Source organism: Notolepis coatsorum, assembly GCF_963971535.1.
Source record: "Notolepis coatsorum genome assembly, chromosome: 8".
Taxonomy (NCBI): Eukaryota; Metazoa; Chordata; class Actinopteri; order Aulopiformes; family Paralepididae; genus Notolepis; species Notolepis coatsorum.
The window spans coordinates 68,817,186-68,843,697 of record NC_140172.1 but is presented as its reverse complement, the minus strand read 5'-3'; the positions used below and the strand labels follow the sequence as shown (position 1 = coordinate 68,843,697).

The 26,512-nt window shown below is 43.1% G+C and overlaps 1 protein-coding gene across 1 annotated transcript in view; it reads left to right on the top strand.

Annotated features, from left to right (window-relative positions):
• Nucleotides 1-26,512, top strand: part of LOC311232952 (RNA-binding protein Musashi homolog 2-like) — a gene marked incomplete at its 3' end in the record, with an annotated part of 999,121 nt that overhangs the window by 875,615 nt on the left and 96,994 nt on the right. The window contains 1 exon segment of the mRNA XM_084319791.1: nt 13,506-13,580. Within this exon segment, the coding sequence (XP_084175917.1) occupies nt 13,506-13,580 (75 nt within the window).

Genomic DNA, 26,512 nt, shown 5'->3' with positions numbered 1-26,512 from the left:
CGGCCCCCTGGGAAAAATAATTGCCCACCCCTGCTTTAGATCTTACCACCACATCACATTGTTTGCAGTGACCACATCTATATGTTCCTATAGGAGGCTTGGGTAACCATGTAGATTTGACAGGGGGGGGGGGGGGGGTCAGCGAATATGTTAGACAGGGCCTCATCACATTGGATCAGGCTCCAATTCTTTTTAATTATATTGCGAACAGCAAGAGCCTTAGTGCTATAAGTGGTGGAGAAAAACACCCTATCGGTTTTCTCTTTGTGTCTTTCTTTTTAAGAGAGAGTCGCGTTCTACAGTAGCAGCTTCTGATATACTGTAGCTGTTTTAAGAGTGTTATGTGTATAGCCACGTTCTCTGAAGCGATCATACATTTTTCCGCTCTTTTCTCTAAAGTCAGCTTCACTGTCACAGATTCTACGTACTCTTTTAAATTGGCCGTAGGGAACATTGTTGATCAGAGTAGAGGGATGGAAGCTCTCTGCATGTAATATAGTATTTTTATGCATTAACTTCCTGTACAACGACGTATGTAGGTCACCATTAAAATCTTTAGTGATTTCTAAGTCCAGAAAATAGATTTGATCAAGACTAAAATCTAGAGACAGTTTTATATTTGGGTTGGTGTTGTTCAAATAACTATGAAATGCTTTCAATTCATCAATAGTGCCTTTCCACCACATAATGACATCATCTATATATCTGGCCCACCAGATCTTATCTTTAAATACGTTTTGAGTGTTGAACACATAATCCTCCTCCCATTTTCCCATAAACAAGCCTGCATATGAAGGGCTAAAACATGCACCCATAGCACAGCCTTTTACCTGTCGATACATTTTATCCTGAAATAAAAATACATTGTTAAGTAAAGTAAATTTAGTTAGTTCGACCAAAAAATCTGTAGGGGGGTCCTGTGAGTCAGTGCGAGTATCTAAAAAGTGTCTTATGGCTGTCATGCCTTGGTCATAGGCAATACTGGTGTAAAGGGCTTCTACATCCATTGTCACCAAGTAGGTGTCTGGTCCAATATTGCCTTGCTCTTTGATTTTATTAAGAACATCTGTAGTGTCCTGCAAATAATTTAACTCCCTAATGGGCACAAATACTTTTTTATATTCTGCAGCACTGGAGTGGAACAAGCTTCCAGTGGCCCTGAAAAACATGGAAGAGGGGGGAAGTTTTAGACGTGCCACAAAGAAATGGCTAGCCAGTGAAGTATAGAATAGCCATAGGAAGGAGAGGGTAGGGAGTGTTTTTTGTATGGGGTTGCTATTATGTTTTATTATGATGCTCTGTTTTTTATTATGCTGCTCTATGTTTTATTATGATGCTCTATGTTTTATTATGATGCTCTGTTTTACTATGTTTTATTATGATGCTCTATGTTTTATGATGTCTGTCCATGTCCAAAATCAGGGACCATGATGGAAATAAGTGCTTGCACTTTCTCATGTTTTTATCCCTTGGATGCTGTCTTTTACTCCACAATAAAAATCAATCAATCAATAAGCTGGAAGCGTTGGAAGTAATGGCTTAATAAAAAAGTCTACGTATTTTTTGATATAGGTTCAGTCAACATTTGCCCATATTTGTTTTGAACCTTGGAATACACAGGTCGACAATGCTGGCTCTGGTGTTATGGGTATACATCTCCCTATTCCACTGAAAAGTATTTGTAAGATAAGTGGGGGCCCTATTATTATAAATGTTGTGAACTATATTGAGTTGAAGTTGAACGGACCTGGGCCCTCATTCATCAACCTGACTTACGCACAGATTTGTGCTTAACCTGTGCGTACGATCATTTCTAAGCAAAGAGTGGGATTCATCAATTTCAACTTGAACTTGACTCCGTGCTTACGTGTACGCACAGGTCAGAGCACACTTAGCTGACGCCCAGTGGTAGAATATCGTTACTACGTATAATCGCTCCTCAGTTCTGCATTAGTTTCAAGGCGGAAATAAAGACACTGGCGCGTGTTCTGTATGACCCCGTAATCCATTATAGTTCATTGTGAAATAGCGATATTAGTGTAATTATAGTCAAACCCTAAATAGCATGTGGAATAGGTCTTTCTCTCCGAATGAATGCAGGTTTATATATAGCGTTATGGGGTGCACTGACTGCGCTCGCAGGAACTGTTTTCAGAGATAGCATTGATTGATTGATTGATTGAAAAGTTTATTAACAGATTGCAGAATGGGTACAGTACAGTACATCTCAATACATACAATTGTTAAGGGGATGCAGACCAGAGAAAGACTTTCGTCTTGTTTCCACCAGGGTCCCCCATTTTCAATTCATCATAACATATATGACATACATGACATACAGATAGACAGTACTGCTACATCTATACATTTATGACATATCAGATTTGCAAATACAGTACTGTTTGTGATACAAAAGTGTCCAGAAAAGGAGTGTATATACATTTGGCGTAGAAACTGTACATTGGAGGAGGTTGGTGGGGTGGGGTTGGGTGGGTTGGGTGAGGGCTGTACATTGGAGGTGGGGGGGGGGGGGGGGGGGGTTGGGTAGGGGACACACACACATTTTACACTGTACATTGGAATGTTGACAAAGCCTTACTTGGTCATTTACTGTACAACTAGGTTAGGACATTTGTAGGGGCCAGTTTCGAATTGCAGTCTCACGTAGGTGTTTTTTGAGAGTGTTTTTGAAGGTGGGTAGTGATTCACATTCCTTTACAGCTTTAGGCAGGGCGTTCCACATTGATGTGGCATAATTGCGAAACGTGTTTAGTCCCTTGTTTGAGCCGAATCTGGGTTTTACATGATTTGTGGAGCTCCCTCTGGTGTTGTGATCGTGGTATTCACTGACCTTTGGGAAGTATTTTGACATGTACATGGGTACCTTGGTCGCGTAGTGTATCTTGTAGACCAGGCCCATTGCAAGTTGCTGTACTCTGTCGTCTACTCTAAGCCATCCTAGGTTGTCAAAGTGGGCAGGGGTGAGGTGGGTTCTAGGAGTCAGGTCAAGTAGTAGTCTGACTAGCTTGTTTTGAGATGTTTGTAATTTGTTTTTTAGTGCCTTTGAGGTGCTTTGGTACCATGAGGTGCAAGCATAGTCGTAGTACCCTTGAATGAGTGCTCCTGCTAGAGTCTTCAGGGTATTCTTGTTTACCAGAGAGGAGATCCGGTACAAGAATCGCGTTCGTTGGTTGACTTTTTTTATTACATTGGATGCCATTTTGTCACAGGAAAGATTAGCCTCTAGGATGGAACCCAGGTAGGTAATTTCATCTTTCCTTGTGACAATATTGTCACCCACTGTAACCGAGAAGTCGTCAGTCTTGCTGAGTTTGTTATTTGAACCGAAGAGAATGGACTCTGTTTTGCCCATGTGTAATGATAGTTTGTTGTCGGCGAGCCATATGCAGATTTTGCCTAGTTCCGAGCTGAGGGCTTTTTCAACCTGTAACTTGTTCTTGTCAGAGACCAGCAGGGCTGAGTCGTCCGCAAACAGGAACAAGTTGCAGTCACAAGCTGACGACATGTCATTTGCATAAATTAGGAATAGTAGCGGTCCTAGTATGCTTCCTTGTGGAACACCACAGCTCACTGTGAGGGGGGGGGATAGGGTACCGTTTACTTCCACCATCTGTTCCCTCCCCTCCAGGTAGGATTGTATCCAGCTCACTGATAAACTATCAAAACCAATTGCTTTTAGCTTGTCAATCAGAATGGTGTGATTGACAGTGTCGAAGGCCTTTTGTAGGTCCAGCATGACCATGCCGCAGTATTTGCCCGCGTCCACCTCTTGTTTGATGTGGTCGTTCAAGTAGAGAAGGCATGTGTCAGTGGAGTGGGATGTTCTGAAGCCAGATTGGAATTCGTAGATTAGATTTTTTTCCGCGAGGTATTTTTCGATCTGTTCGTATACTATTTTTTCCATGACTTTCGAGATGGATGTAAGGATAGAAACAGGGCGGTAGTTACCCGGGTCTAATTTGCTGCCCTTTTTGTGCAGGGGTGTTACTCTCGCAATTTTGAAGTCCTTGGGGACGTGTCCCTGTTTTATGGAGAGGTTTATTATGTGTGTGATGACTGGGGTGATGGCTGCTGCTGAGTCTCTGAGGAATTTGGAGGGGATGTTGTCATGGCCAGTGGCCTTGTTTGGTTGGAGGGCGCTCAGTTTTTTGAGTACCTCATCTGTAGTTACTATTTCCAGTTTGAAGTCGTCTTTGTGGACGCCTAGGTTCATGTAGTATGCTACTATGTGTTCTACCCCATACTGCCCTGAGTGGGAGGGTAGTTTGTTTACCAGTGTTGTGGCTATGTTTGTGAAGAAAGTGTTTAAGTAATTGGCTACATCCAGCTTGTCTGTGATGAGCGTGTTGTCCGTCTTTATGTTTATGTTTGAGAACCTGGTTTTGAGTTTTTTACTGCAGCCTAGTTGATTGTTGAGTAATTTCCAAAGTTCACGTGGTTTATTTTTGTTTTCCTCGGTTTTGTCATTGATGAAATTTTTTTTTGCAGTTTTGATCATGGAGTTTACGTCATTTCTTAGTCTGTTTCTTTCTAGTTTGAGTTCAGTCACGTGGTCTTGGAGTTCACTGCTCGTGCTTTTGGTAAGCTTTGACTGACTTTTACGAAACTCAGAGCATTTTTTGTCTCTGGCTTTCATAGCGGTCAGTATTTCAGTGTGCATCCATGGCTCAGCGCGATTTTTTACCCTGGTGGTTCTTAGGGGGGCCATTTTGTTTAGTATTGATGAAAATTTGGTTTTGAAGCCAAGCCAAGTTTCTTCAACCAGTGTACCATTGAGTTCATCTGACCAGTCCAGACTCTCCAGTTCAAGGTTAAAGGCCTCGCTAGAGTAGGTTTTGAGGTCTCTAGATGTGACTGTTTTGTGACAGCCAGCCTTTAGTTTTAGCTTTTTGCGGGTACAGAATATCATGTAATGATCACTTAACCCGCATGCTATAACCCCTTTACTGGAGATCTTGGACTTGTCAGAGGTCAGTATGAGGTCAATGGTAGTCTGAGTTGATTCACATATCCTTGTGGGTTGGGTGATTAGTTGGCTGAGGCCGTGCAGATCACAAAACCTATTGAAGGATTTGAAGACGGGTGCATTTTTTTGTTGCATATCCGTGTTCCAATCCCCAATAAGAATTTTTTCCGCATCCTCAGCTCCAGCTAAGCACACATCCAGAGTATCATAAAAACCAGTCTGTTCTGGTGGTCTATAGATTGTGCCTATTAGTACTGATTTTGCCCTTTCAAATAAGATTTCAATCCATACAGTTTCAATCTCGTCATGGTTAAGGTCAGTACGGTTGCTGAATTTGGTATCTTTGTGTATATACACACAGACACCACCTCCATACTGGTTCCTATCCCTCCTGATGATTGAATAGTCCTCGATTTCTATCTCTGGATCCTGAACAGATGAGTCAAGTTTTGTTTCTGTGAAACATAATATATTTGCCTTACCGTTTAGAAACAAATGTCTGATTTCAGCCAATTTCGGTTTCAAGCTGTTTATGTTTAAGTGAAATATGTGAAGTCCATTTTTGCTTGTAATAAGTTTGATGTCGTCACAGTTGAGGTAACTCTGTTCCATTGTGTCCTGTCCTGTGGTGGGGGGAGGGGGGGCGTTGTTGCTGTTTGTGCCGTGGGTGGGGAGGGGGGGGTGGGGTGATGCTTTGTCCTTTGCTGGTGTCTGTGTCTGTATTCCTTTGTGTGAAAGCCCGCGATGTGGGGGGGGGGGCTGGTTGATTACAGATATGTCTGATTGTACTCCATTGTGGGGGAGGGGGGGTGCCTTTTGTCCTGGCCTCGGCCCGGGTAGACTTGCTGGCATGGCGGCCTTGGCCTTGGCGGGGCCAGCCAAGCTAACCGTCGGGTCCTTGGTGGTCTCGATGTCCCGCGCCGCTCTTCCTTTAGCCACTCGCCGAGTCCGCTGGGGCTTCTGTGAGGGTATGTCGCCGCTTGCTGGTCGGCTGGTGCAACTGCTGGCTGGAGCGTCAATTGCGTGGATGCTGTTGGTCGCGATGGGAACCTCCATCGCTTCTTGCTGTAGTCTCTGGTTCCGTGTCATTACGGGACCAGGGTTCTGATGTATGTCACCCGACATGAGCAGATATAATAAAATCATTGATCTCTTATTACACTTGCCTGCCGGGGGTAATTTCTTTCGTTCCGGATTTGCAGTAAGTACTGCGTGGATCGCCGAGGCTCCGAATGCTGGATGTTTCCTCTCCGTGCCCGTTAACAAGTAGAAGTCGCAATGGGACTGTTGATTTACGTTTTCGCTACCCTCCACTTCTGTCTGGAGTTGCTGCTTGAGTTGTGAATTCAGGTACAAATCCATAATCCACAGGAGGGAAAGTAGAAAATGCGCAAAGTACTTTGTTGTTGCTCTGTTGCGTTGGCTGTTGCGTTGGTTACGGGAGCTACGTAAAATGCGACCGTCCATGTTGAAGCCGGAAGTCGGATAGGGATGAATGAGGGGCAGTCTAATTGCAGAGAGAACATAATATTAACTAGAGTCCACTACCCGAGACACCTCCTTCATTTGTACCGCAATTTGGGACCCAAATTGGAGCTACGAGCTTAAAAGCTTTTCCGTGCTTATTTGATCAAGGTCCAGCTGCAGAGCCGGAGAGACAGACAGCAGAGAGACAGACAGACAGACAGATAGACACTGTTCCACAGTGTGTGTGTGTGACCACTAGTCTCCTAGTAGAGACCCCCCCCTCTGGACCACCTCCCAGTAGAGACCCCCCCCCCCCTCTGGACCACCTCCTAGTAGTGACAAGTTTTCTGAAATTTATGTCTATACATGCAAATGAGGCACTTCCCCATTAAATATGTGGACATTTATGGATGCAATAAGGCAAAATGAAGTAAAATGAACAACTAAATGTGTGTTATTGACGTTTTATTGTCACTAGTTTCATAGAAGACATGTTTAGGAAGCAAAATATAACAGAATCTCAAAATCAACAAAAAAGGTATATTTGCCTATTCACCTGCAGTGTCTCGCCTTAATCCTCATCTTCGTCTTCTTCCTAGAGAAGTCTCTACTAGGAGGTGGTCCAGAGGGGGGGGGGGGGGGGGGGGGGCTGAGTCTCTACTATTAGACTAGTAGTCACACACACACGCACGCACGCACACACACACACACACACACACACACACACACACACACACACACACACACACACACACACACACACACACACACACACACACACACACACACACACACACACACTGTGGAACAGTGTCTGTCTGTCTGTCTGTCTCTCTGCTGTCTGTCTCTCTGCTGTCGCTCTCAAAATAGTATAAGTGCTATCTTGGCCCTGAGAGTTGCTCTCCGGCTCTGCAGCTGGACCCTCTCAAATCAGCACAAAAAAGCTATAAGCTTATAAAACGATTTAATATGCTAAACTTCGTTTTAAATTCCTTAATTCACTTTTGTTTATTTCATAACGATTTTCCCGACATAATGATACCTGCCCCGACCAGATCCGTGACTCTGTTGCGATACAGATGAATTATCTACTCAGAAAGCTTATAAAACAATTTAATATGCTAAACTTTGTTTTTAAATTCTTTAATTCACTTTTGTTTATTTCATAAGGATTTTCCCGACATAATGATACCTGCCCCGACCAGATCCGTGACTCTGTTGCGATACAGATGAATTATCTACTCAGAATAGTATTATAAAGTGGCTATCTTTTATGCTGTAGATCACTGCTGGTATGTGCTGCAGAACCTTTATTTCAGCGGGGACTGTAGTATTTATTTGACGTTACTGTACAATATATGTGTATTAAAAGATGGAGCTGTCTTTTATTGTATTATAATAATTATTAATATTAAAAATAAATTAAGAAAGGCATTCTTATTCCAGCATGCATTAATGACACTAAAGGGGGGCAAAACAGTGGTTGATGGTCTTTATTAGTGTTTGCGGTGTCCAGGCAGCAATGGTCTTTTAGGAAGTTAATAGGTATAATATCCGACAGTGTACAACACCCTCGGTTTAGTCCATTCTTCCACATTTCATGGGGGTGTCCATTACCGTATATGGTTAATCGGGGCGGTTTTGGTATGCAAATACGTGAAAGTGTGCACGAGCCTCGGCGCAGGGCCAAGGTGGGATTTATCATGACAGGTGTGCGTAGAACCTGCGTACGCACGTGTGATGAATCCCGATTTTCCTGTGCGTACACTGATTCTACATTCTGTGCTTACGTGTGGAAATAGAACATATTCTACGCACACGTTGATGAATGAGGGCCCTGGCTTCCAACAACTGGAAGTGTTGTTTGCCCACATGTGCTCTGGAGCCTAGTCCTAGAGTTAAACGGATGAGTTTGTTCTGGGAAACCTGTAACTTATCTTTAAAAACGTTGGTCAGACCTTCGTACCAAGAATAGATAGCATAGTCAAAGCAACAAGAAACAAGTAAATTAGCCAGAATGTGAAGACTTTCAGGGTCTAATAAATGTGCTTTTCTGGCCAGAAATTTTGTTCTGCCATTCACCTTGCTCATTGTTTTGAGAGCCATGGATTCCCCGCTCAGGCTGCTGTCGAGGTAGCAACCTAGATAGCTTACACTTTTTTGCCGCAAAAAGCTGGCCCTCGAGATATATGCTGGGCGAGACCAGCTTCCGCAGCCTAGGTTGGGAACCAAAGATGATGTATTCTGTTTTGGCCATATGCAGAGATAATTTATTGTCAATGAGCCAATGTTTTATGGTAGAGAATCCCTTACTGAGAGTGGCCTGTAGCTTGTTATCGGAGGAAAGGATAGCAGAGTCATCCGCATAGAGAAACGGGGTGGGTAACTGTACATTGGAGGGGGTTGGGTTAGGACATTTACAGGGGCCAGTTTAGAATTGCAGTCTCCCGTAGGTGCTCTTTGAGAGTGGTTTTGAAAGTGGGTAGTGATTCACATTCCTTTACAGCTGTGGGTATGTGGTTCCACATTGATGTGGCATAATTGCAAAACGTGTTTAGTCCCTTGTTTGAGCCAAATCTGGGTTTAACATGATTTGTGGAGCTCCCTCTGGTGTTGTGGTCGTGGTATTCACTGACCTTTGGGAAGTATTTTGACATGTACATGGGTACCTTAGTCGTGTAGTGTATCTTGTAGACCAGGCCCATTGCAAGTTGCTGTACTCTGTCATCTACTCTAAGCCATCCTAGGTTGTCAAAGTGGGCAGGGGTGAGGTGGGTTCTAGGAGTAAGGTCAAGCAGTAGTCTAACCAGTTTGTTTTGTGATGTTTGTAATTTACCCTCGACCCATCCAACCTCTCCAACTACCGCCCCATCTCCAATCTCCTTCTCTTTCTTTTCTAAAACACTTGAACGCATTGCTGCCTCCCAACTCCACTCCCATCTCCAGTCCAACACCCTCTATGAACCCCTTCAGTCTGGCTTCCGTCCTGCTCACAGCACCGAAACTGCACTGGTTAAAGTCATCAATGACCTCCTCATCTCCGCTGATTCTGGTGCCCTCAACATCCTGATCCTACTCGATCTTAGTGCAGCCTTTGACACCGTGTGTCACTCCATCCTCCTCCAAAGGCTGCACCAACTGGGTGTTGAGGGCACAGCACTTGACTGGTTTTCCTCCTATCTCACTGACAGGCACCAATTCATCTCCCTCTCCGGCCACACCTCTATCCCTCCCCAGTCACACAGGGGGTCCCCCAAGGCTCAGTCCTCGGCCCCCTGCTCTTCATCTGCTACATTCTCCCCCTTGGTCACATCATCCGTAAATACCACCTCAACTTCCACTGTTATGCTAATGACACCCAAATTTACATCAGTACACAATCCCCCCACAGCCCTCCCCTCAGTCACATTGAATCCTGCATTACTGAACTCCAAACCTGGATGACCCATAACCTCCTCAAATTAAATAGTGACAAGACGGAACTTTTCATCATCGGCACCAAAACCACACTCACCATCAATGACTCCACCATCACCCCTTCCCCCCTAGTCCGCAACCTCGGCGTCATCCTCGACCCCACCCTCTCATTTGACCCCCATGTCCGCTCCATTGTAAAAACATCATACTCAGAGAGAGTGAGAGAGTGAACAGTTGAGAGAGTGAACAGCTTTAAGTACCTCGGAGCCTACATATCCGAGGACTTGACATGGACCACACACATTGACAGTGTTGTGAAGAAGGCACGACAACGCCTCTACTTCCTCAGGCGCCTAAGGAAGTTCCAAGTCAGTCAGAAGATCCTTAAGAACTTCTACTCATGTACAATAGAGAGCATCCTGACTGGCAACATCACCTCCTGGTTTGGGAATAGCACTGCACAAGACCGAAGCAGACTACAAAGAGTGACACGTTCAGCCGAACGCACAATTGGAGGGGGGCTCCCCACCCTCCAGAACATTTACAACAAGCGGTGCAGGGGCAAGGCTAAGAGAATCATTAAGGACTCCAGTCACTCGAACAACTGCCTCTTTGAACTGCTGCGGTCAGGCAAGCGATACCGGAGTCTCAAGGCGAGCACAGAAAGACTCAGAAGAAGCTTCTATCCCCAGGCCATCAGGCTGCTCAACGAACAATGAACACTACACAACAACCATCAAACGCACATAGCACACACATCCACACGCACACACTCACTTTAAACAAACACACTGTAGCACCCACTCCCCACACTTTATAGCACACACTCACTTTAAACAAACACACTGTAGCACCCACTCCCCACACTTTATATTTATTGATAAAGGATTGCACTACAACTCGTACACCTTACTGTAAATTGTACCTAAATTGTACCTCATCCCATTTCTGCTTTGCACTATATAGTATTGTATATTAGTACACTGCATAGTATTGTATATTATATGGTAACTCAGTTATGTCTATTCTGCATCGAACATTGTACATATGTCTATACTGAACACTGTGACCTCATTTTCTACTTCTAATTTACATGCTATACTATGTTATTTGATACTTATCTTGTCTAGCACAGTCTCTGGAGCGTAACAGTAAGAAGCATTTTGTATAAAAGTATTCTGTACTTCTGTATGACTATTAAACTATTAAAGAAACTTGAAACTTGAAACTTGAAAAACATTCACCTCCGCAACATTGCCAAAATTCGTCACTGCCTCTCCCCCCCTGCTGCTGAATCCCTCATACATGCCTTCATCTCCTCCCGCCTTGACTACTGCAACTCCCTCCTCACTGGCATCACCTCCCGCTCCCTTCATAAACTGCAGATGGTCCAGAACTCAGCCGCCCGCCTCCTCACTAACACCCGGTCCCGTGAACACATCACTCCTGTCCTCCACTCCCTCCACTGGCTCCCGATCAAGGAACACATCAACTTCAAAACACTACTCCTCACCTTCCAAGCCTGGCCCCACCCGTTTCCTCCGGTCCTCTTCCACTGCTTCCCTCACTGTCCCGTCATCCAAACTTAAAAGTTTTGGTGACCGGGCTTTCTCACAAGCTGCACCCAGACTTTGGAACACCCTCCCTCAGACTGTCCAAGACTCTCCCTCACTCTCCACCTTTAAATCCCGACTCAAAACCTACCTGTTCTCCCAAGCATACAACCTTCCCTACCCATAACCACCCTCCTCCAACCTACCACCTCCCCTCCCCTTCCCTACTTTCTCTCCCTCTCCTGCCCCCCCCCCCCTCCCCTCGGTTTCCCTACTTCCCTGACAGTTCCCCTACTGGACTCTGTATCTGTTACTTGTTACCCGTGGTTGTATGTCCTGAGTATTCATACTGTTGCTTATTCCCTGTGGCTCTCTGTTAATTTGTTTTGCTCATTGTCAGCGTCTTTGGGTTTTGAAAAGCGCTTTATAAATCAAATGTATTATTATTATTATTTGATTTTAGCGCCTTTGAGGTGCTTTGGTACCATGAGGTGCAAGCGTAGTCATAGTACCCTTGAATGAGTGCTCCTGCCAGAGTCTTCAGGGTATTCTTGTTTACCAGAGAGGAGATCCGGTACAAGAATCTAGTTCGTTGGTTGACTTTTTTGATTACATTGGATGCCATTTTGTCACAGGAAAGATTTGCTTCTAGGATGGAACCTAGGTATGTAATTTCATCTTTCCTTCCACTGTAACTGAGAAGCCGTCGGTCTTGCTGAGTTTGTTATTTGAACCGAAGAGAATGGACTCTGTTTTGCCCATGTGTAATGATAGTTTGTTATCAGCGAGCCAGGTGCAGATTCTGCCGAGTTCAGAGCTGAGGGTTTTTTCAACCTGTAACTTGTTCTTGTCAGAGACCAGCAGGGCCGAGTCATCCGCGAACAGGAACAAGTTGCAGTCACAAGCTGACGACATGTCATTTTCATAAATTAGGAACAGTAGTGGTCCTAGTATGCTTCCTTGTGGAACACCACAGCTCACTGGGAGGGGGGGGGGATAGGGTACCGGTCATACTCCCCATGAATTGTAAACACCCAAAGAGAGTTTGAAAACATGACAAATAACGGAAAACTCCCATACCTACTGGGTGGAGTACAGCAATGTGCAACTGTATACAGAAAAGGACCTCCAATGGAATACAACCACCATAAAGGCTGACAATCATGCAACTATTCCTGCACTACCTGTACTGTACTGATCTCTGTACATAGACCTGACAAACAAGCACATCATTTAAAATACTATTGAAAGACTGCTGCTGTTTCTAAATGTTATATTAAGTTATCTGTACTTACTTACATGTACACATAGATATATGTGTCATATGTACAGTATATGTGTCTCATCATCTTTTGAGTTAGTCTTTACATTTTATATATATGTGACACAAAAATGTGTATTTTTTTTTCTGTAAGAAATATGCTTGGCGGGTAGATTTTTCCCATCTACTCGCCACTGGCCGGTGAGTCAAAAAGTTAATTTCGGGCCCTGGTGATGACCATGGATGGCTGTCAATTGGTCTCTATCGGAGAGATAAGAGAAGAACCATTTTAGGCTAACAGGGAGCATATGAAAATAGGTTTGGCATCCAACCACAGTCCAAATGTAACAGTAAAGTGACATAGCAATATACAATGTACAGGTGATTAAACTGGATATAAAATATATAAATCAGTACTACTGAGTAATAGTGCTAATCAGATGTATGTACAGAGTTGTAGTATTAACATATACAGTGATACAGATATAAAGACACTATGGTAGTAAGTCATACTGGCCAGCAGCATAACTAGTAAGAGTAGATAAGGGATATGTACAGATATAGATATAGTATCTACAGGTATGTAAAAAGGAGTATATGCAGGTATATACAGACAGATATGGATAAATATATATATGGTAAGTATAAATATATATATATATATATATATATATACAATATATACAGTATTATTGTACTATGTATCATACAGAGTTATATGGATGATATACAGGTGTATAAATAGGTATATAGGGTATGTAGGGGATAAACATGACAATGAATGAGGTCCAATGAAGTCCATCTTGTCTTTCTTCTCAAGGTTACCCTAACATTGTGGCAACGTATGGCCGTGGATACACTGGGTTCACCCCCAGCTACAGTTACCAGTTCACTGGTGAGTCAAACACACACACACACACACACACACACACACACACACACACACACGCACGCACGCACGCACACACACACACACACACACACACACACACACACACACACACACACACACACACACACACACACACACACACACACACACACACACACACACACACACACACACACACACACACACACACACACACCTACACGCACACACACACACACACACACACACACACACACACACACACACACACACACACACACACACACACACACACACACACACACACACACACACACACACACACACACACACAATTGAGGCCACCCAACCTCAACTCTATATAGCACCCTTCACACATGGACCGCAGCCCAAAGTGCCCCACAGCAAGTAGCACAAAATGAACATACTGTAGGCATAAAATCAGCAAACAGTTCGACAGAATAAAAACAATGCATGAAGTGCAGACATAAGAATAGTTATAAAATAAAATAAAAGTAGTGCAACGTAGAACGTGCAGACATAAGAATAAGCATAAAATAAGTACAATAAGTACAGTGTTGCTCGAAGGCACCTGTTGGCCAGCTAATCTGAGTCAGCAGTTGTTGTTTCTTTACTGCTTTTTAACCCACATTCAAGTTCTACCACCATGACCAAACATCTCAAATAGATGGGTAAAAACTCCTCTGCCTGCCTCGTCCAATGTATGCAAATCCATGTGTGAGGAAGCGGAGACGTAGGCACTACTGTGCATGACCACAGCTTTGAATTCCATTAGTCATCAGCCGCCTCCGGAAGGCACCAGTGTTATCAGGTTGTCGTGTGGTTGTAGTGTAGTGACTGTGAATGACGGTGTCAGTGATTTTCTGTAAGTTCCTCAATGAAACTTCCTGATAAAACTTGTTTTTAGTCAAAATGTTTAAAAAAAATTCAGGGTAATTTTTCTTTTCTAATTAGGATTGCCATCTCAGTAATGTGAACCACATCAAGGTTATTAATCATTTAACCTTATATATTTAATATTTTCAGAAAATTCGCCTAAAAATACATAAGTAAATTAAAGATTGTTCCACTTCTACAAGGTCCATTTGTAAAAGCTTGGCATATTTATATGTATATTCTCGGCATATTTTCACACCACCAACAAAGTACTGGGCCCCGTTGTCTCTAAACGATTTTGGTGTGTCTCCTCTCCTCTCATGTCTGAATTGTTTCTGTATGCACATTTATAAAACGAGGCATATTTAGCCAAAATATGCTCAACGAAAACTACTCAGCTTTATATGCTTGGCCTTGAAAGTGCTTTAGTTATAAATTAAGGTTCCGACGGCCTGTCATTTGACATTAGTGCTATAGTGATGCGCCTCCTAATTAATGAATTCAATGAAGTCAACAGACAGCCGCCCGTCGGGCCGTTGTCACCAGCTCGAGCTGATATAATCACCTGTGTAACCCGAGCGCCCCTACTGGTCACCGTTATCGTTAACCGGGCGCACACACGGCGCACACACGGTGCACACACGGTGCACACACGGTGCACACATGGCACCCATGCCCCAGTGGACAGAGTTATAATGGCTGCATCTGTATGTCAATGAAAATGTCCAACTAACTAACAGATACACACATAACACGCTGAAAATAACCAACTGTACTAAGCAACAAGAGTATTTTCAATGAGGCTATTATTATTATTTTGCAACAAGCCTACATAGAACATAAATAGCCTGTCTCAGCTGACTCACGTGGTCCCGGGGTGTCAGACAGCAGCGCATGCAGCCTATGGTCACAATCAGTGACACACTCACTCGGATGGTACCGATGCCGCAGACTTTGCCAGCTCTGCCAGCCTGGGGAATCCCTCCGCAAGTGACAGTAACATTTCCTAAAAGTAAGCTTTCGGTTGCCAGGGCAGTCCAGCGAGAGAGAGATACACTTTCAATTTTGACAGAGAAGATATAATTTAATACAAACGGTTCCAAAGATATTTAATGTTTGTAGCCATATTTTATATATTATATCAAAGTACTGGGTCCGTTGTCTCTTATTCTGAATGGATTTGGTGCCAGCTGTCATTTCTGCCCGTCTCCTCTCCGACACTTGAGACCGAACGAAAAATAACAATAGGTACATAGAAATAATCTTTTGAATAAATTCCAATCCCTCTCTATATATATATAGTATAAATATATATATATATATATATATATATATATATATATATATATAACGTTATACACTGTTATCTTCATTTTAAGGGTAAATAGGTTTTGCGGCTCCAGGTGAATTTTTTTTTGTGCAAGAGGGGGCAAAATGGCTCTTTTGATAGTAAAGGTTGCCGACCCCTGCTCTAGACTAACAGGGGAACATGAAGAAGAGTGAGATAGAGAAGGGGAGAGAGAGAGAGCAAGAGAGAGAGAGGAGAAAGAACATTAAAGGACAGAGAGACAAGGAACACACCTACTGAGACAGGGAGAGGTAGAGCAGGGGAGAACAGTCCAGTCCATGGACAGGGTGCACGTTACAAACATGAAACAATGTTGTAAATTTGAGTTTTAATTTTATTGTCTGTGTTCTCTGTTGGGAAAGCTCCAAATAGCGTCTTTTCTACAGATCAAGTTCTTCAAGAAAGTATGTGACTGTACCTTGATACTGTCACGTTCAAAAACATTGGACAACGGATGGTGGCTTTAAAGAATAATTGTTTAAATTGTAATAAATGTTGAAATAAGTTTTGCATGATGACGTTGAATGCCTATTTCATGCCGACATACGGTAGTGCCAAATAATACTGTTTAATTTGAGCTTTCATAATCAATAATGTATTAGAATCAAGAGGTGCAGGAGGTGCATGTCACTACATATTAGCCTCAATCTCTGGGAACCTCTGGTATCAAATCAAAATTGCTCAGAGTGACCTTTGCAAAAATTAGCATTGTGAAATTAACTTTCCTTGACAGCCTCAGGTGAAACGTATGGCAGCTGCAGAGCACCAGTGTGTGTGTGTTGAGAATGTAAAGTGGGAGTGTCTGGTGCTGATGAATGCATGCAGTGTAAAGGTGAGCAGCTGTACCTGCCTGCAGAATGAGCCCTGAGACACAGCATCCTGTTGATGTTCAGTTAAGCACCAGTCACCCAGAGTTTGTCTGTTGATGTTCAGTTAAGCATCAGTCACCCAGAGTTTGTCTGTTGATGTTCAGTTAAGCACCAGTCACCCAGAGTTTGTCTGTTGATGTTCAGTTAAGCACCAGTCACCCAGAGTTTGTCTGTTGATGTTCAGTTAAGCACCAGTCACCCAGAGTTTGTCTGTTGATGTTCAGTTAAGCACCAGTCACCCAGAGTTTGTCTGTTGATGTTCAGTTAAGCACCAGTCACCCAGAGTTTGTCTGTTGATGTTCAGTTAAGCACCAGTCACCCAGAGTTTGTCTGTTTTTTTTTCCCCCTCCCATCCCACTGTTAGTCATTATGCCAATTCCCAACCCCCTTCCTGGTTGTTGCGCACCCCCCCCCCCCTACTGTTGGTCCGGGAGGCCGGAGACTGTCACATGCTTTCCTCCGATACATGTGCAGCCAGCCGGCAGCCAGCCTGGCAGCGCAGACTCTCACTGGGAGAGTGTAACGTGTGGAAGGTCACACTACCTCCCTCCAGATCCTTCCCTCACTAAGCAGGCGCCCCGACCGAACTGTAGGAGTCGCTGTTCACAACGCCCAGGACACACCCACCAGCTTTCCCACCCCTAACACTGCCAATTGTGTTAGTATGAGCGACCAGCCAAGCTGGTAGCAACGCAGAGAGCTGGGCTCGAACCCAGCGTCTCCAGCGTTGGTAGCGAGCGCCTTGCCCACTACACCACCTAGCCGCCCCCAGAGTTTGTCTGTTGATGTCATGCTTTATTTAACTCAATGGACGCCACGGTCTAGCCCATCTTTTGTTCCTACTGGGCCAACGCTCTAAGAGATAGGAATAAGTGGCGGTGTTTGCAGGGCTATATACTGTATATATTCTATATTATAGCTATGGATACAATACTATGGCCCATTTGACATCACATATCTATCGTTCAATATATGAAAAAGAATAAATCTTTTCGTCATAATATATTGTATTTTCGTATCAAATGTGATTTTCACTAAAAGCGTTGCTGTTTCTCGCCTGTACACGCTACTATTTCCAAATCAAATATATAAAATAGGTATTTTTTCATCATGAATGCATGAAATGGGGGAGGGGGTCGTTTTTTGATGCTTTGATCGTCACCAACGGCATATGTTGTGGAGTAACGTTACACACACATGTTGCAATCTAGGTGAAGTCATGGTTGGATCACAGCAGGATTGATATCATATGGTCCTTACCTTCACTAGGATGTACCCCAAAAAGAATATTCCAATTGTCTGATCGCGAGTCCAAGTACCGGTGTCCATCGTGTCACCAACATAATCAACCACAACAGATGCATCGGAGGCATTTGACGCTTCTCAATGTGATCGGGATACCCGCCCGCCTTGCCCGACAAAGAAAAGTGGGACGGAGACATTTGATCAACGCACAGGCCAAGATATAATGTTTCAAAGGGTGCTCGATACTGCCACCTGGGTGGATGCGGCCGGTATTGCACTTTGGCATTCTCAGGATGATTCCACATATTAACCCCGAGTCTGTGTGCCTGTAATGAATGGAAATATCGAATAAAAGAAATAACGATGAAAACCCGACTATACTTGGATCTGGCGCTGAGCGGTCGGCGAGATAACCCGACTATCATCGGGTCTGGCGTCCAAAGAGTTAACCACCAGTCACCCAGAGTTTTGTTTGTTGATGTCATGCTTTATTTAAGCACCAGTCACCCAGAGTTTTGTTTGTTTCACTGGACATCATCTTGCCACTGATAAGATGGAATGGTGTACATCTGAAAGTAGCTCAGATGCCTATATTGGTTTTGTGAAATAATAGTCTCAACGGTGGCAGCAGAGGAGGGTCCGGTTGTGTCCATCTACCTGCAGATCAGCCATAGTGCTCTGGCAACTGGTCCTGGTGGGATGTAACCTGACCCGCCAGATGGTCTGGGAAGTCATCCTTTGAAACTATTTGGATTAGGGCCGGCACAAAAAATATATGCTTTTCAGGCGATTGGATCTAAACCACGGCCGTAGCTGCCAGTGGTTCCTCAAAGGACTGATTTGTCCGAACCACTGTGGTTTAGGCACAAGTGCATAACTTGGAGTCTGACCAGATGGATTCTCGTATGATCTCAAGAAGCCAGCTGCCGTGCAAGGTGTGTCACAATGTGTGGCGGCGCAATAGGAGCAGACAAGACGAGGCAGGGCAGAGAGTCCAAGGGTGTTTAATAAACACAAGATATCAAACAGAACAAGGAGGGTACATAAAAACTACAACAAAAACAAAACTCTCAGTAAATACTGGGGGAAAAAGGGGAAACAAAAGAACTATTCCTGAATTCTACTCCTCAAATACACAGGAACAAATGACAAACAAGAAACACCTAGGATGATTACAACTGGAGACACCTGGGAGGGGAAACACACACCTACAAGAAACACCACAAGGAACGACAGGTTATGTATATAACCTAGTTATATGAGTACTGGCTAAGCGTCCCGCTCTTAAGCCATACCGAGATATACCTCATCTCATGTACCTATTGTACTCCATCAACGAATAAAACCAAAATACACCCCTCACCTGCCAGGCCCCGCCCCTAGTGGCGTGCTACATAGGACTGGGCATGGCCACCACTCACTCTTCCTCGGAAAAAATAGTTTCCAAAGAAAAGTTTCCCCAAGGGAACTCAGGGCACGCTAAGAGCGGGACGCTTAGCCAGTACTCATATAACTAGGTTATATACATAACCTGTCGTTATATTTCGTACTTGCATCGCGTCCCGCTCTTAAGCCATACCGAGATATGGGGTAGAGTGGACGCAAGGCCCGACAGATGCACCCCCTGAGGACCCGTAAGCCCACATCAAGGGGGAAGGGGAGTCCCGTCACCCCATCCTTCCTAATGAAGAGGGGGCGCAGTCAACTCCACCCGAGTGCGAACAAGAGGGAACTAGAACCCCTTGAACACACAGCACAGGCGGGACCACGTGCGACACAACACACTGTGGCCCATACCCACACACCCCTGCTACCCCACCAAAAGACGGGAAGCAGGAGAGGCCAAGACCTCAGAACCGCCTGGGAGACAGAACCCCCGGTCATGTCCATGAGGTAAAACCTTACAAAGGGACCCGGGGAGGACCATGAAGCTGCAGCACAGATGTCCTCCACCGAGGCCCCACCCAGCAGAGCGGCAGAGGCTGCCACCCCACGAGTGGAGTGCGCCCTGACGCCCCCAGGGGGAGCCAGCCCGGCCAACGTGTAGCAAAGGGCAATGCCCTCGCACAACCAATGGGACAGGCGCTGTTTCGATAGTGCCTTACCAGCACGAGAACCACCCTAACAGACAAACTGATCGGTAGCCCTGAGGCCCTGAGTACGGCTGAGGTAAATCCCCAAAGCCCGGACCGGACATGACAGGTGAAGGCCCGCCTCCAACTCACTAGCGTGAGGAGGTGGATGAAACGCCTGAACCACAATATCCCTGGAGCGGAAGGAACTCCGGATATTTGTAGGCACGAAGGCAGGATTAGGCCAAAGTGTGGCACCGCAATCGGAACGAAAGACAGGCACTCTGGTTTAAACAAACACATAAACAAACATGACAACACACGATTAGATATACAAGCATTGTAAAACAGTGTACATCAGTTAACTCATCGTTTGGATACATGTCTTATACAAGATATACCCCTAATACCTGCTATCTATTCCCCTACACACATATGCTCCTGCTCGCACCCCCCGCCCTGGACCCCCCCATGGATAATCCATCCATTATCCTTCGCTCCTAACCAAACACTACCATTAAATGCTAGCTTTTATTATCTCCACCACTTCTAACCACATTGTCAATTTGGATTCATTGAGACCCAAAATTCTTGCTGTAGATATTTCTAGATAAATCACATCGAGATATGTAAGAATCCAGACCTTTCGGCACATTTTTTCCGGTTGAAACCATCGTGATGCTATCAGTTTTTTAGCCACTGTAATACCAGCTAAAACCAATCTCTTTTGTTGTATAGGTACTGCATATTCAAAAACATCATTCAGCAGTAATATAAAGGGGTGTACAGGTATATTCAGAATTAAGAGATTTTATAATTGCTGGGTCACTTCTTCCCAGAATATCTTAACTGGTGGGCAGTCCCAATACATGTGCATAAATGTCCCCTCGTCCCCATTTGTACATAAGGAGCATTTGGAGTCTTGTTTAAGACCCATTCTGTTCAGTCTTATAGGAGTCAAGTATGTCCTATGAATATAGTTAAGATTGATTTGTTGATGGTCCGGGTTCCTTGATGCAAGTCGAACATTTGCCCAGGCTTCTTGCCAATCAAAATCTTTTTCTAGGTCTGGTATATCCCTCCTCCAAACAGAGTCTAGGTGGAGGGTTTCATACGAAGCCGTTAGTAATTGATGATAAAAATCTGATACAAAACCTCTCGATGTCTCTCTTTCATAGAAATATTTGTGGTATCTGTGGTGTGCAATTGGTGTCTTTAATGGAACACCGTGAGTCTTCAAACATAACAATAATTGTGCGTAAAAAAGAAATGTGGAACCGGTGAGATTAAACTTTTTTTCTATTTCATCATAGCTACAAATACCCTGTTTGTTGAAAACATCTCCTAATGTATGTATGCCTTGCTTTTCCCATCTAGGGAATCTTATAGGTCGTTTTCTAATCAGGAGTGCATTGTTATTGAATAAGGGAGTATGATTATGCCATTTATGTGGATTAGAATATTTTTTTTGTGTTTCACGCCATATCCGGATCGCATGTGTAATTATGGGGCCAAATTTCAGTTCGCATTGCTTAATTGATATTTTGGTGTATACTATGTCCTGCAGTCTCTGTGGTGCTACTATATTTACTTCTAAATTTCTCCAGGATACTGATGCTTGGGGTTCAAACCAGGTTGTCAGTGGTCTTAAAGTGTACGCCTTAAAATAGTGGAAAAAATTTGGGATTGCCATCCCTCCGTCGGCTTTGTTTCTCTGTGCGGTGGATCTTTTTATACGTGGTGGTTTGTTATTCCAAATAAATTTATATGCGGAAGAGTGTAATTTTTTCCAGTAACCATCTGGAGGGGGTAACGGAAGCATTGAGCTGATGAAGTTGATTCTAGGTAAGACATCCATCTTAACTATTGAAACCCGTGCCTGTACTGAGTTTTTAAGTTTTGACCACCTGTCAAGGTCGCATTTGATTTTATTTTGGATTTCTGTGTAATTGTGTTTCACCGTTTGGCTTATGGTAGGGAATATTTCAACTCCCAAGCATCTAAAGTGTTTAACCATTGGTATTTCCCCTGGAAGACTTGTATTCTCTGCAGGGGCGTTCAGTGGAAGGAAAGCCGACTTTGGCCAGTTTATTTTAAATCCCGATAGGTCGCCAAAGTCATTAATCAACTTGAGAAGATAAGGCATTGCGGTGTTAGGGTTTTGCATGAACAGTATTACGTCATCCGCATATAGACTAATTTTGTGTTGTGTGCCCTTGATTACGATTGGTTCTATGAGTTGGGATTGTCTTATATATTGTGCTAAAGGTTCTAGTGATAAATCGAATAGTCCGGGACTAAGAGGGCAACCCTGTCTAGAAGAGCGTGATACCGGAAATATTCCGGAGGTGATTATACCTGTTGTAATCATGGCCGATGGGTCTTTGTATAATACTTTAATCATATCAATGAATCCTTTTCCTAACCCCATCCTTTCTAATACCGCCCATAGATACGACCATTCCAGCCTATCAAAAGCTTTCATTGCATCCAGGGACAGCATCGCCTTGGGTGTGGTGTCGTCCTTGCTGGCATCTAGTACGTATATAATCGTCTTATGTTGTCAGTGATCAAACGGTTTCTTATGAAGCCAGTTTGATCCGGATGAACTAAAGACGTCATATGCTTTTGAAGTCTGATGGCTAATACCTTAGAGAACAGTTTGATATCGGTTCCGAGGAGGCTTACGGGTCTATAACTACCGCACTCGGTGGGGTCTTTGTCTTTTTTAAGAAGGACTGTTATGAGTGCAATATTGTCATTCTTATGAAAGTTCCCCTCCTTGACTGAGTATAAAATCATATTAAGTAATAGGGGTCCAATTATGTCCCAACATGAGAGGTACATTTCTGGTGGGATACCGTCTCTTCCAGGAGCCCTACCACTTTGCATTTCGGATATGGCCTTCCTGAGTTCCTCTAGTGTGATTGGTGTTTCTAACTGTTTAGCATCATCCTCTGAACGTTTGGGGAGGTTAATTTGATTAAGATATGTGTCCATTTTGTTTTGATCAAAGGTCGTTTCTGATTTATACAAGTTGGAGTAGAATTCTTTGAATGTCGTGTTTATTTCTTTGGTGTCTGTTACAAGTCCTTGTTGTGCTTTAATAGAGGTTATATCTGCAAATTTCGCGTTAACTCTTAATCGCGTAGCTAGTAGGTGACTTGGTTTGGAACCTTGAGAGTAATGCTGTTGTCTTGTGCTACGTATTTGTACTTCAGATTGTTGTCTGTAAATGGCGTTAATCTCTATTTTTAGTAAATTAACTTGAGATTCCAGTCGAGCCGAGTCGTTATATTGTAAAGAAGTAAATAATGTAGAGTAGAGCGTTTCTAATTCCGCCAGTTTTGAGCATCGATTCTTGTGTATTTTGGATGAAAAGCTATCCGTGAAATCCTTGATCATTCCCTTTACCGACATCCATAATATTCTAGGGTCCGGCACCGAGTTCACATTCTCTGGTAGGAATACTGAAAGAGCTTCTTTGAGTTGTGTAATGAATTCCTTGTTATTCAGCAGTGTTGTGTTAAAGCGCCATCTTGGGGCTCGGGATGATAGTACACCAAATGATCCTTTTAGGAGTAAATAACAATGATCTGATAATGCATTGGGTACCATCTCCACTTCATAGTTATCAAATAGTCTCGGTGTTGCGAAAACATAATCTATTCTGGATAGTGTTTTATGTCTTGCTGATCGACAAGAGTACTTCCGGGTCGTGGGGTTGAGTGATCGCCATTGATCGTTTACACCTGTATTCTTTGCCCAATCCTTTAACGCATTAGATGACTTTTTTTGTTCGTTGGAAAAGTTGGGATTAGATTTATCCAACCCACGGTCCCAAATGGCATTAAAATCCGCACCAATTATAAATGAGTATTCTGGAAGGTTTAACATTTCCCTAGTGAGTGCAGTGTAGAAATTATTTTCGTATAGATTTGGGGCATATACCGCTACCAACGCTATTTTCCTATTCTTGTGTATAATCTTAGCTATGGTTATCCGACCATCTGCATCAGACCATACTCCCTTCAATTCAATATTCAATTTCCATTTCACGACTATAGCAACTCCACGGGTTCTCGTTCCAAAGGAAGAGTGACTAATGTTATGGTATGTGTTGTCCGCTAACGTAGCTTTGTCTCCCACTAAAATGTGTGTTTCGCTTAAGAGAGCCACATCAACCTGTTTGTTTTTCATCAATGTGAGCACACTTTTGCGTTTATGTTGATTATTTATTCCCCCAGTGTTCCAGATCATTATATTCAAACTAGCCATAATCTATACATATTGATTTGTATTTGTTGGTAATATTTCTGGAGTGCGAATTCACAATGGATTTATATCCCACTGTTGAGGTCCTGTTGAGAGCCGAGCATAAAAACATACATATATACAAAAAAAACCTGAACCCCCCTCCCTTACAGAGTCGTACAAGGTACCTATTTGATACCTCCTTCGCGTACAACCTCTTCCTTTCCTGCACCTCCGGTCTGCCCAGGATGAGCAATTTATCCTAATCTTTCCTATGTATACCATAGGATCTATGCTTTAATTCTAATTTAATAGAATGTCACCTGTGACCAAGCCTCTCTCCCCTTAATGTAATTATAACAGAATGAAAATTATACCTCGATTGGTATACTCATTTAAACCTCTTTTTTTTTTTTTTTTTTTTTAAACCTTCTATTAACATTTTTTGGTTAGAACATTTCAGAATAACGAAATAAAGAATAAGAAATAGTGCTGTTTAGAATTAGATATCGAAAACCCATCTAATCCGGGAATATCTACTTAATTTTTTTAAATACCTTTGTATGTTTACACATCTAAACAACAAGGAGATTTTAAATACTTAAATACTGGTCCATTTGCATGTTCTTGGTATCTGATTCTAGGGACATCTATGAATCTCAGGGAATGTATTCCCAGTGTCAGAAATACTGTGGGCTAGATCCACAAAGAATGGATTGCACGGTGCAAGTTGCACCCTGGTCTGCATCCCCTTAACAATTGTGTGCCGTACTGTATTGTACCCATTCTGCAATCTGTTAATAACATTTTCATTCAATCAATCAATCTGCGCGGTGATTGATTGAATGAAAATTTTATTTTGAGTAAATTGTAATGAACCAAATGAGAATATCAATACATTTTTTTGTATCTTTGACTGTGAATAACACCATGCTCAAATTGACCAGACCTGAAAAATCTAAGCAAATTAATAGATGGAAGATGATTAAACAGAAGGTTTTGTAGATACAGTACTGAATTCTGCCATCCGGACACATGCAATTTGAAATATGATTATATAATATAGAATATCAGGCATAAAATGGTTATGCGATTAAAATTCGATTAATTAGATTAATTAATTACAAATCCTGTAATTAATTAGATAGAAAAATGTAATCGCCTGACAGCACTACAAATTACTTATTTCTCAATGTTGTCAAAAGTTTGTATGTTGCCGTTTTTTGATGTCCATGCAATTGTAGAGTTATCCGTGAAAGATGAATCTTGTCATCCACTTTGTATCTTCTTCATGTATTCTTCTGCCGCCTTAAGCGAACGTAGCACGAATCTCTTTCCTTCTCCTTCCACTATGGAAAGATTCGCAGGGTACCGTAGGATGGGGTGTAGACCTTTCTCAAATAGCTGGTTTACTACAACCTTGTAGTGGGCCCGCAGAGTTATGGCTTGTTTGCACATATCTTCATAAAACCACACTCTTTTTCCTTTGTACATCAGTTTTCCCCATTTCTTGCGTGATTCCCTGATAATCGTGTCTCTTGTTGCAGTTTCCCGTAGACTAGCAATTATCACTCTTTCCTTGTTGTTTTTATTATAGTTTTCAGATCCAATTCGGTAGCGTTTGTCCACTATCGGTTCTGTAGATAGGATTTCAGAACCTAGGATTTCGAATAATACTGCAGCAAACTTGCCATCTCTGCAGTCGACTGATTCATCCAGACCCACTATACGGAGATTCTATTTCTAGCAGATGGAGCAAGTTTTCCTCCTTGTTGTCTTGGATCAACTGTTTGTTTTCCAGTTGCATTTCCTTTGATACTTCGGCGATATCTTCAGATAGTTCCTTATTCTTCTCCTCTTGCTTCCGTGAGTATTCGATCCCAGTATTTGCAACCGCCGTTATGCGGTCGGATTGTGCTACAATCTGTGTCTTGATATCCTCAAGTTTAGTCTCTATGGTTATATTAAATGCGGTAGCATTAGCCTCGACTCTATCCACAGCTTTAGCCATCTCAGTAACCTTGTCGGTTAGGATTTTCATCATATCTGTCATCTGCGTATTGAAGTCGGGTGGAATACTCTCCATGACTGTTTCTGCTGAGGTCGTTTGAATGTTAGGATCCATGCTATTGTCGGGTTTTTTATTCTCCATAGTGTCCGCTCTTCCCTTCCCTGAACGTGTCACCGCGCCGACTGCCGTTGGAGAATTTGCTTCACGTCTTTTTGAGCTATCTTTCTTTGGTTGCATGCTGCGTTTCACTGTTGATATAG